Below are 12,129 nucleotides of genomic sequence, written 5' to 3' on the forward strand. Positions count from 1 at the left end.
CAAGTAATGGAAAACCATTAATAGTGGAAGCTGGAGAATCAGGCTTGAGACGGATTCAAAATTAAAATGCCTTAGATATGTTCTCCAAATGATGGCACCAGAGAGCCAGAGTACTCACATAGTTATCCCTTGCAGACCATCCTGGATAAAGCTGCATGTGAAGTTGCCTTTCCTTGCGGGCCAGTTCATAGTACTTGGCTTGTTCTTCCCGTGACAGGGCATGCCACTGTAACAGAAACCAAAGAAAACTGTGAGACACCAAGGTGTATTTCAGCACTGACCCAGAAACAGCCAGTCCTGCATTGGGTCCCCTATAAGGAATCACTGTGGATACTATACTGTCAGTTCGGAGAGAAGCAGCAAAAGCACCCTCAGTTTGAAGGCATGAAAACACACCCACCCACACCCCCTTTCCTGGTGAGGGGACAAAGTAGATGGGAAAACAGGTCAGTTGAGGAAATGCTGAAATAACGGGAGTTTCACTTGATTTCCAGTTCCAGCTTAGCTTATACACTTCGTAAAAAAAACACCTGCTCCACACAAGCAATAGAAACCAATGCTTACATAGGGGAAATTGGGAAATTAATATAGCAAAATATTTGATGGCTATCTCTACCCACTACCACCACCTAGAGTTTTTCTTGACTTGTCCCTGGAATACAATGATGCAGAAAAAGCCGTGTGTGTGTGTGTGTGTGTGTGTGTGTGTGTGTGTGTGTGTGTGTGTGTGTGTGTGTTCTCCTCTCTACCACCCAGACGTCACTATTTTGGTCTCTGTCATCCATTTGCACACATGTATCCATTTTTATTCAGTATAAACTGCTGTGTGTAGGAAGCAGCAAGCCTATACTATATAAACAGAGCATTGATCTCTTATTCAGGATACAAGCTTGGAAGCATCCACATTGCTCAAGAAAAACGAAAAAATGTTTTGGGAAAAGGGAGAAGCCACGAGTGAACTGAACAATCATTTGTTCTGGTGTGGCTTTTTTTGTTTTTGTTTTTTTGGCTTTTACTGAACAAACAGAGACACTTAAAAACCAGGGTTTTATAGTCTAAATCTAAAATCAGAGCCATAATGTAGAGTTCTTGGGAGTAAATTTAGTTGTGTGGTTAAGTGGTTTGCACCACAGAAGGAAGATACAGTTGTAGGCCTAGGTTACAAAGTCAAGTCCAGCATACAAAGCATTGAGCTTGGACTCGAGGTCAAATCATTGCTCAGCCATAAATTCACAAGAATGTAGGAAGAGCCTGGCTGGATCAGTCCAACATGCTATTTCTCACCGTGGCTAACCAGATGCTTCTGGAAGATCAGAAGCAGCAGGGCATGTTGGCAAATCACCCTCTCCCACTGCTGCTTCCCCACAACTGGTACTCAGAGGCATACTGCCTCTGACTCTAGTGGTAGCATAGCCTTCATGACCAATAGCCAGTGTCCTCCATGAATTTGTCTAATCCCATTTGAGGCCATCTAGGCTAGTGGCCATCAGCACTACATCTTGTGGCAGCAAATTCCATAAATGAATAATGCCTCCTTTTGTCTGTCCTGAATCCACTGCCAATCAGTTTCATTGGATGACCCCAGGTCCTTGAGTTCTGGGAGAAGCAGCAAAACCTCTCACTATCTACTTTCTTCACACCATATATAATTTTATACTGCTCATCCAATAACTCATAGGATGGTCTTGGATATGTCAGCTTAGCTCTGTTCAGATAGAACATTAAACCATAGCATACGATTATGTGAATAAACCTAATAGAGATATGGGCTCATGTGCTTCCAATACCCTCCCATCTTGTGAGCCACAGAAGGAGAGTGAAAACTTTGGCTTTCAGCTTAAGAAGAAACAGCAGCTCCCCATTACTTACAAATTTGAGGAATTGTGGTTTGTTAACTAACTACAAGCCTGGCTATCAAACCAGAATCAAGCTGTGATTGGATAGCTAATAAACCGCAGTTCCCCGAGTTGGTTCACAATGGGAAGCTGTTGTTAGTTTTTAAAGTGAAAGCAAAAGCATTTAATGTTCCTTCTCTGGCATGCCACGGAGAAGTCCACGTGTCTCTTAGGCTCATTCGTTTAATCATTGCTAAGCTATGGTTTAGCAATCATCTGAACCAGACTGCTTCCTAAGCTTCCCCATCCATATAATGGAAATAGCAGGAACCTTCCTCACAGAGTTGTGTGGACACATGATTTATGGGGTGTACAGCACTTTCCATATTAAACATGATTTAGAAATCATTGCCAAGTGCCTAAAAAATTATTGTCGCAATTAGAATCTCCTGACAATTTAGCATCTTATCAAAATTCTGGATGACCAAGGTACGTTATTGCTAGGTGATGTGAGAACTGAAATGCAGTCTACCATAGATGGAAGAAGTTTGTTAAAAGGCTACTAAAGGAAAAAAGAAAGAGCTGAAAGGAGCTTTGTTTTGCAGCCCATGTAGCAACATAAAGTTCTTTAAGAAGATCTGTGAAAGTTATTCCTGTAGATCTTAGAATCCCACATCAAGAAATGCACTCAGACCCTGAAGACCTCTGGCTAAATAGGCAGAAAGTGGAGCAAAAGCATCCAACCCTGGACTTTGTACAGAAAAGAGAGGGGCTGCTGATTTATTGAGATTTCACTGCAAGATATGTAGTCCACCAGGCTAGTACAAGTAGGACAGTGGTTTCTAAATCATGTATGTGAATAAGAACATAAGAACAGCCCTGCTGGATCAGGGCCAAGGCCCATCTAGTCCAACATCCTGTTTCACACAGTGGCCCACTAGATGCCGCTGGAAGCCACAGGCAGGAGTTGAGGGCATGCCCTCTTTCTTGCTGTTACTCTCCTGCAACCGCTATCCAGAGGCATCCTGTCTCTGAGGCTGGAGGTGGCCTCTAGCCCTCTGACTAGTAGCCATTGATAGACCTCTCCTCCATGAAGTTATCCAACCCCTTTTTAAAGCCATCCAGGTTGTTGGCTGGAGACCCATTAATAGAGACCCATTAATGAAATACTCTGTGAGCCCTTTCTCATGTGCAGTGAAAAAGAGCAAGAAGGTTAGCGGGAAGGAAGCTTTAAAAAGCTTACTAGTCCAAGCTTCCTGGAAGAAGTCATCTTCCCTTTTCCCTCAGGAAGCCTGGTTCATCTTAGTAACCCACCCATAAGACTCACAGAAATTCAGTTTAGTGGGCATCCGTGCAGTCAAACATGCAAGACCAAGCATGTCCTACCATCCTTCCCAAACCAAATGAAGCAAATTTGCATTTTTCCCCTGGATGAAGCCATTTGATTCTACAAGTCCACAGTAAGAGTCAGAGTAATACCATCAACTTTCATGCACTTACCCGTCTTCCTAAAATCTGGTTGATAGCTGCGCTTTCTTTCAAGGTGCATTCGGCAATGACCTTTGCTCGCATTTCTTTCATATACAACATGAAAGCATTCAAAGGCTTCTTGATAGTGGGTTTCTTGGCTTCTTTCTCTCTCTTTGGTTCTGGTTGTGATTTCCTTGCCGGAAACATAAATTTTTTTGGGGGGTAAAATAGAGCACTTGCCTCTGCATGCCAATTACTCAGTATTAACTGGGAACGTTAGTTGCGCAGGAGGACTCAATTCTGCTTGCCAAAACAGATTTGAAATTGTTTTTAAAATTAAAACAATTGAATATTGTCTTTGGCAGTGGCCACCTCCAACAGTTGGCCATAGCTAAGAAACACAATGCAAGGCTAAGAAGTCCTTCTAGTCCAATTAAGTCGAAACAGATCCTGTTTTTTAAAATCTTTGTTTTGTTAAATATTGAGGTATGAACCTCCAGATTTATGAAACCACAGAAGGTCTATTTTTTTGATTATTGCGAAAGATGTTGGACAAGAAAGGGGTAGGTGTGAAATAAACGTAACCCTTCCATCAAAAAGTGTGCCTTCCTGACTTGGCTTTGTAACGAGAAGCAGAGGCCAGTATTAAGGACCCATGCAATGCTGCCGAATTGGGAGATTCATGAGGCATGTACGCTCCCGATTTCCAAACAAGAACCCAGAAATTTTGGGGGATGTCGGGTTGGCACTATGTCAACCCAAGATTTAATCTGGACTGGCAATCCTAGATCATATCTTAGATTACTGATTCCAGTTAAATGATGGGTTGGTGTGGTGCAAACCTGACATTGTTGAAAGTTTCTTACAACCAGAAACTGGGAGCACACATGCCCCACAAATCTCTTGTTTCCCAGTTCGGTGGCATTGTGTGGGTTGTAAGAACCCACTCCAAGTGCAGGAGGGGCATACTTAACATTACCCCAAGAAAATGTCACTTACATGCTTCGGTCATAATGATCAATTTCTTGTTTCCCAGAAGGAGATGTGATACCCGGGTGTGGGATTCCTGTTGTATGCATTCCAGCGCTGAGCACCAAGGGATGTGTGATCCTGTAACATAAAGTATGCCCATGATTGCTTGGACTGCAGGCATATTACAGATCTTCCTGTGTTCCATACCACTGATGGATCTGAAACAAGATGGTTCTTTTGAGCACTGATAGTGTTTTGAAGAAATATAAATAGGTTGGCTAATACCAATGTATGAGAGGAGAAAGAATGAAAATGCTAAGAGGTAAGTCCAAAAACACACAGCAGACTGTGGAAACAGACTTTCTGAAGTTTTATGGAGTTAGGATAATTCTGAAACACCGCCCCCCCTCCCCCAAAATGCAGTGTCCTGAGTTCAAATCCCCCTTCAGCCATAAACTCACTGGGTGACTCTGGGCTAGTCATTTATTTCTCAGCCTAGCCTAACCTACCTCACTGGATTGTTGTGAGGATAAACATAACCAATATACCACTGGGTTCCTTATAGGACAAGTGGGTATAAATGCAAAAATAAATGAGTAAAGACAATATTGAGACATTGGGCAATAGCAACCATACTATGCAGTTTTGTCAAATAATTTGTCCAAGCATTTGGGAGGCAGGTATTTGCCCACTAGGTGGCACTCTTGGAGTTGTTTCTGCCCCCACCCCCACGATATTCACAAATAAGTGTGGCTTATATTTAAGTATTATGCATTATATGTAAAATGGCCCTCTCATGTCCACTTGTATGTCTTAGGTTATTCTGATGCTTTGTAAGGAAAGCATTCTTTCTGAACGAACAACACTCAAGAGTGCTCTGATGCAGCTCTTGATGAATTTATGGCATGCTGAGCAAGGCAATGCCAAGCCTGACTCAGGATTTTCTCCTTCTTAGTCCCTGTAGTTAAATAAGGGCTAGGAGACTTAATTTGGTGTTTGATTAAACCTAAAGAGCTGTTCTTAACAATTCTCTGCATGCACATCAGTTTTCAGTTCCAATGAAAAAAAGGAGACAGTGGACATTTTGCATTTTCTTCGTGGCACAAACCCTTCAAAATTGCTTTTAGGGCTATGCAGAGTTCTCTTGCTGAGTAGCTATGGTCCTAATGACACTGTAGGTGTGGCGACACCTCTTCTAGTTTAGACCTCAATCAAGGTTTTTATGCCAAAGGCTTTGAAACACAGTCTAGCCTCAGTGTGATCTCTAGAACCTTGTGTCAGATGTTCAGATCTCACTTGTTGACCCTGTATGGTTTGTGTTGTAACAGAAACAGAGCAGCTTTCTCCAAGTGTTAGAGACTCCAACACTCCCTCCCTCGAGCAGTTGTGACCACAAAAGGACCTCAGAGGGGAGAGCAAACACTATCACTGTGCTCATAACTGAGATACTGAAGATTAATAGGTTAGTTCGCCAACTCTGAAAAAAGAGGTTCAGTGTTGAAGAATTATGCTGTCAGTTTAACAAGCTTTATGACTTGACTGAAGCTTGAGACAGCAGAATTCCCCATGGGAGACAACTGACTGTTCATTAGCTCTGTTGGCACAAAAAGAAATGATGCTTGATTTTAATCTACTGGCATGACTTGAAGCTTGATCATTATCTGCCGAGGTGTGTGTTCTTGTCTGCAAAACCTACCTTGTTCTCCTCTGAAAGTGGGAATGGCAGTATGGAGAAGAATGAAACTGTCGGGCAACTAAGGAGGTCTGTAAAGTCATTTATCTTAAATATTAAGATCTTAGACAGGAGTAGGTGCCTCAGGCAGGCTGAAAGTTAAGGTAATAACAATAATATACTGTAATAATAATAATAGTAGTGTGCCCTTTCCCTACTAATGTTCCAAGAGCATTGCAGATCCTAGGATGCCTTAATCAACAGTTTTTTTGAATATTAGGAGTGTTACTTTTTGAATACTAAGACAACACACAGCAGAAGCCAAAGCAAGAGTTGCCAACAAATGGCGCTTGCACAGATACGCCCTGGAGGCCAAAGTCCATCCCTGCTGGACCTTCTATGGAGAAACAGGTAGAAAGGAAGTTGCCTATAGTTAATTCTAATGGACTCTTCACAATTTACAACCAGCATTTGAATTGGTGAAATAAGTCCACGCTAATTGGTCAGATTCTTTTGTTTAAATCAGGAAAGCCAAGAGGAATGTTGCATTCCCTGTGAAGGTATAAGTCTTCTAGTTTCGCACAGCACACTGCAATATGCAGTCTCTTCCAGGAGTGACCTGTAGAACCTAAGCATCTGATTTTTATCATGGTACTACAATCAATTGCTCTACAAGCCTCATAAATTACCACAGACTTCCACAAAAGCAAAACTTTATGCCAGCTGGTACCCTCTCTGACTAGGTGCCAGCAAGGAAGTGATTTCCCTCCTTGCACTGGAACACAACATGGTGCACTGAGTGAAGGCAAGTGCAGGCAAGGGCAAGGACCTGCTGACTTCTGTGTCCTATTTCAAAACAAGACTGTGAGCCAGCCAGTGGCATGAAAACACTGATTCCTACTCTTGTGAGCTAAAGATCACTATCACAGCAATCGTAATAAGGCTGCCCATGATGCTCCTCAGTGCTGTGAGGCTCTGCTAAAGGGAATCACTCATGCTGGAGACGGACAATAGCGGATTCTTATTTGTTATTTTAGAGAGCGCAAGAGCTGAAAGCAGTTTGAAAGATGTGCTCCTGGCAATGTATACACTCTTCCTGTTTTCACTCTGACAGACAGCTATTGCAAGGTTTTGCATTGCTTCAAAAACCCAAAAACACTGTTTAACCAGAGGCAACAGTGGGGCCAAAGAGAAATGTGTGTTGGCCATGATGGGAGGGGAATTTTTTCTCAAACCACTTACAACTCTCTTGCAAACCACCATCTGTCCGCAGCCATATGAAAAGAAGTCATTGGAAGTTTGAGAATGCAGTGGCCGTGCATTCTCTTTACAGCATCTTTGTGAGGGTTCTCTCTCCCTCCCAACACTATTGATGACCAAAACCACAATTGTTTTTCTTTTCTTTAGGACATCAATACTTCTGTAGGTGTTTTGGGTTTTTTTTGTTTTAAATTTAAGAAAGCCATCTGTCTAAAGTAGCAGAATTCCTTCCCTACTGCTGCCACCCAGAAGCTTGAGAACCTCTCCCTGGACACTACAAGCTTGTATGGAATGAATGGCGAAAGAAGCAGAGCAATTGATCCTGGCTTAGGCAGCTCATACTTACCTAGGGAAAGTAGCCCCAGCAGAGAGCGCCGACGTATAGGGCTGTCTAAATCCACATGGCTGGAGAGGACAGAGAGGCTGGCTCTGCCTGGGATCAGGAAGAAAGAGTCCATAAAGCATCTACAACTATGTGACTTTTCCTGCAAATACCTCTTTTTTCCCCAAGTTGGACTCATCATGGACAAAGGCCACAGACTTGCATTTGTTGGCAAGGAGAAGCTTCTATTATATGTTGGCTTCTATCCCAAAGTAGGATGTGAGCTTTACTTAGAGATGAGTCTAAGTGGGCCTGAAGTTCTCCTGTGGCTGTTAGAACCCTATTGTGCCTAACTATTCACTCCGATATGTGACAGGGCCCTAGGTTTTAAGCCAGGTCAAGCTGCATACAGCAACTAGACATCCTTGATGAAGATAACTGCCCCCAACCCCCCGCATCGTAAGATGTATCCAAACAATTCATTGGGGCCCAGAGAAACACTGCAATGCAGTTACATAAGCAAATCCAGATGCACAGACACATTGAGGCTATTCACACACGTGTGCAAAACTGGGCGAAGGGAGCCCAGCCCAGCTATGCCTGCGCGTGAGAACTGCCGAGATCAGGCCCAATTCCGGCGGCACCATGGCGGCAAACCCGCCAATGGAGCCTCCCTTCTAAATGGGGTTAGGTGAGCAAGTACCCTCCTAACCCAGTTTATTTGATTGTCTCAAATAAATGGCTAACAGACTTGGGGAGGGGAGGCGGGATCCCCATAATGCACTCGCACAGTGCATTATTGGAGCTCCAGGGGTGGGGCGACGCGTCCTGGCACCCCAATCCTAGGAGGAACTGCCAGGAGCCGGTGCTCATCTGGGCGGGCAATCCACCCGCCCAGAGATGGCAGGACAATCGTTTGCGGGGAGGTAAGCGCATTTGGGCTTCCTCCCGGCAAAATGGATAGCCCTTTCTCATTGCATGTGAGAAAGGGCTCATTGTCTATGTACAGCTCTCTCTTGCTATGTTAGGGTGTAAGGCTATAATCTCAAAAGGGTGAAGTTTCAAATCTCACTCGACATAATTCCAAATTGCTTCTTCTTGGCTGCAGCTAAAGGAAGGTTAGAGAAGTTCAGGTCAGAAATGGAGCTGGCCACATCACTTACTCTCTTATATAACTTAGGCCCTAGAACCTGATGTACCTTAACCACGCTTCTAATGTCTACCGTCTTTTGAAAGGTGACAGTAGGTTATTGTTGTAGGCTAAAGAAACCTGTTTAGTCTTGCATGTACTGATTTTTTTTTTTAAAGGGGGGCTGCCATGATGAGGAAAATTACACAAAGTAGTGCAATTAAAATTAAAGAGACAAGTTAGGTAATGCCTAATTTGTCCTTTTAATTTCACTGGGATTACTTGAGAGTAATTTTCCTCATGCAGACCAGCATTTCTAACCTCTGGTAGCTTCACTGTAAGGATAAAACACTATTATTCAAAAGCGCCCACATCTCTCCAAAACCATTAGAAAAATGAGAAACAAATACATACATCTTCTGTTATATTCTCCAAGTAATGCTTGATGCCAGCCGTGGTGACAAACAATGCAGCATTACATTGTATTAGCTTGATTGGGGCAGAGCATCTGCGTAGTAGTACTGTATTGCTCACCTCACTCCCGCACCACAGCCCCCCAGCCTAGAGACCTCCCCACCCTCACCTGAGCCCCAGATTCCTCCACTTGTGTTCCTCCTCCCTGCAGGTCCAGAGCGGCTCCCAACTGGAACTCCAGCATCGCCCCTGCCCCTAAACCAAAGATGCAGCAGCAGCACCACCACCACCTCTGACTGGGCTTGACACTCGTGCGGCTCTGCGCTCCAGCGTGCCATGCATGCACTCCAGGCACCTCCAGCGAGATTAGATAAGATTTATATTCTTCCACCAACCTGCAATCCACAGCCAGTGGATGGGATGGAGGAATCAGCTAGCTTTGGCCTTAGAAGGATGGTTTGATTACTCATTGCTGCAAGCTTGGTTGGGGTTGGTATATGACTCAGTATATGGCAGCTGCCATATACTGAGTCAGACCACTGGTCCATCTAGCTCAGTTTTGTCTACCCAGACAGGCAGCGGTTTCTCCAAGGTTGCAGGCAGGAGTCTCTCTCAGCCCTATCTTGAAGATGCCAGGGAGGGAACTTGGATGCTGGAACTGACCACCACTGCAGCAGTTCCTGGGGTAGGTCCCTTTCTCTTCTTCACCTGTGGAGATGGTGAGGCTTCTTAAGGCCACCTACTTCCCCACAATTTAATGTAAAGTAAAGTTGTGCTGTCAAGTCGGTGTTGACTCCTGGCGACCACAGAGCCCTGTGGTTTTCTTTTGGTAGAATACAGGAGGGGTTTACCATTGCCTCCTCCCATGCAGTATGAGATGATGCCTTTTAGCAACTTCCTGTATTGCTACTGCCTGATATAGACGTTTCATAGTCTGGGAAACATACCAGCGGGGATTTGAACCAGCAACCTCTTGCTCCCTAGGCAAGTTACTTCCCTCCTGCACCTCTAGTCCAAAACCTAGTGTGAAGCCCCACTGAATAGCTCATTATGCTTTATCAGTGATCATGGTCTGACAGCGATCATGCTAAGAGACAAGGATTTGGTTGTGGAAGATACTGGTCCATTTGCTTTCACCTTGACCAATAGCAACTTTAACTTCAGCTCTGAAGATAAGTCCTCTCTCTCTCTATTTATGTCTTCCTTCATTTACTGTGTCAGTCTGAGACTCAGTACAGCTAAACCAAAGATGCTTTCAGACATTTGGAGAAAAACTAGGGAGGCAGACACTAGGGGAAAAAATATTGTGGTAATGGGAGACTTCAACTGTGGATAAATATGACAGAGACACTAAATTTTTAGATATAATACATGATTGTGCCTTACAGTAGTTAGGGAACTGACAGGAGGAAAAAATTTAACTCTGGGCCATACCCAGGATCTGGTGTTGCTGAAAGTGCTGTTGAGCCCAGGGCTGGCATCAGGGGTCTGCATTACTGGGCAGCTGCTAAGGGTCCACGAATGATCCCTGAGATCACCTCTGTGCCCATAGCCTTCATGGGGTGGTGGTGGTGGTGATGGAGCAACCCTCTCGGGGCCTATCCAAACAGGAAGCACCCATGGAGGGCAGTTTGCCAAAGGCTTCCAGAAGCATGGTCAACATATATGCTGAACTTAATGTTGTGCTCAATATACTCAGGCAGCTGGCCAGTGGCAGTATAATGAGCACAATACTAAATTCAACATATATGTAAGTGGAAAATTGCCCTGGAAGTCCCACACAATCACATTTTTAATTTAATTTTCAAAGGAATTTCTGAAAAATTTGAGGAGATGTGTTAAAAGGAAACTCAAGAGGAGACTTAGGAAGCACAGATCTCTTCAGAGAACTTGGAGGTTATTAAAACCATTGTAATAGAGGCTCAGATAAAGCATACAAAAGAGTCCAAAATGATGTGTGGTTAATGGCAGAGTCAAGGAAGTTATAAAAGGCAAAAAAGGTCACTTTAAAAAGTGCAACTCTTGCCCAGATGAGGAAAATATTATGGCAAAAAACAATTTCAGCCCTTCATCTGCAGTGTGTGGATAAAAACTGAGGCCTGCTTTAGAGGGTTGTTGAGACAATTACTGAAATGATACATTTGAAATGCTTTAAACCCACTAAATAGAAATATTAATATAGCCCCATACAGATATTCTTATTCTTGTTAGATTGCTTGGAAACCTGAAAGAGAGGCGTCTCAGACTGCTGAGAGCTTGGGAGTGCATCGACATGCCAAGAACCAGCCAAGTGCAGCAATATATCAAGAAACCTAAACAGGCTTTGAAGTTGAGCCTCCAGGGTGAGAAAACAGTCAAAGCTAATCCCAAAGTAGCATTCATTACTCCATCGGCCAAGATATTCAAATTTTTTAAAAGGATCATAGGAGTCAAATTTTGCTCCAAAGTGAATCTGACATGCAAATTAATGGAACTGCAAAGCCAATCCATAATTGCAGAGTATTCAGAACGGAACTTTTAAAAATGATCCCATGATGGTAAAATAGCCTTTAAACAAAATCATTATTAAAAACTAACCCAACGCAAGATAGTCCGAGGAATAACAATAATTAATAACAGCAGCAGCACCTCAATTGTTACTAGCTCAGCTGGCATATGGTGCAAATAACACAATTTACAAGGCTTTTCAGGTAAGGTGTGTTGCTGGGCTCCAGTAATCAAGCTCACCCGACTGGCCTGAAAGTCATCTTTATATATGATGTTCTTGACTGTCACTCCAGCTAATTAAAGGGAGGCTGATTGCCGTGCCTCTTCTCCAAAATACTTGGCAGCTACAAAGGCTGTTCCTGCTGAACTTTTGCATGGCAGCTTGCTAAGGAAAAGCTGCTTCCTGTCTTAAGACCGCTTTGTGTTTGAAGTCAGCCTCATTCCAGAACAGTGAACCTTAAGAGCCGTCCACATACCACAGGCCTTGTTATTGGCAGACGGGGGCTCTGAAGTCGTCCTCCTCCTCCAACATTAATTTCAACATGGTTAAAGCTGCCAACCCAGGCTG

At 43.6% G+C, this 12,129-nt stretch overlaps 1 protein-coding gene across 13 annotated transcripts in view; it reads right to left on the bottom strand.

Annotated features, from left to right (window-relative positions):
* TCF7 (transcription factor 7) overlaps nucleotides 1–12,129 on the bottom strand; it is a 185,896-nt gene that overhangs the window by 34,654 nt on the left and 139,113 nt on the right. For 9 of the 13 annotated variants that reach the window (XM_053294769.1, XM_053294767.1, XM_053294771.1 and 6 more), the window contains 4 exons: nucleotides 7,556–7,642; nucleotides 4,305–4,415; nucleotides 3,336–3,498; nucleotides 119–226 (listed from right to left, as the gene is read on the bottom strand). In XM_053294769.1, coding sequence (XP_053150744.1) covers nucleotides 119–226; nucleotides 3,336–3,498; nucleotides 4,305–4,415; nucleotides 7,556–7,642 — 469 coding nt within the window. The remainder of the gene's footprint in view (nucleotides 1–118; nucleotides 227–3,335; nucleotides 3,499–4,304; nucleotides 4,416–7,555; nucleotides 7,643–12,129) is intronic. The other 4 variants (XM_053294768.1, XM_053294772.1, XM_053294774.1 and 1 more) reach the window with 1 other exon arrangement.

Source organism: Hemicordylus capensis, chromosome 2, assembly GCF_027244095.1.
Source record: "Hemicordylus capensis ecotype Gifberg chromosome 2, rHemCap1.1.pri, whole genome shotgun sequence".
NCBI classification, from domain to species: Eukaryota; Metazoa; Chordata; class Lepidosauria; order Squamata; family Cordylidae; genus Hemicordylus; species Hemicordylus capensis.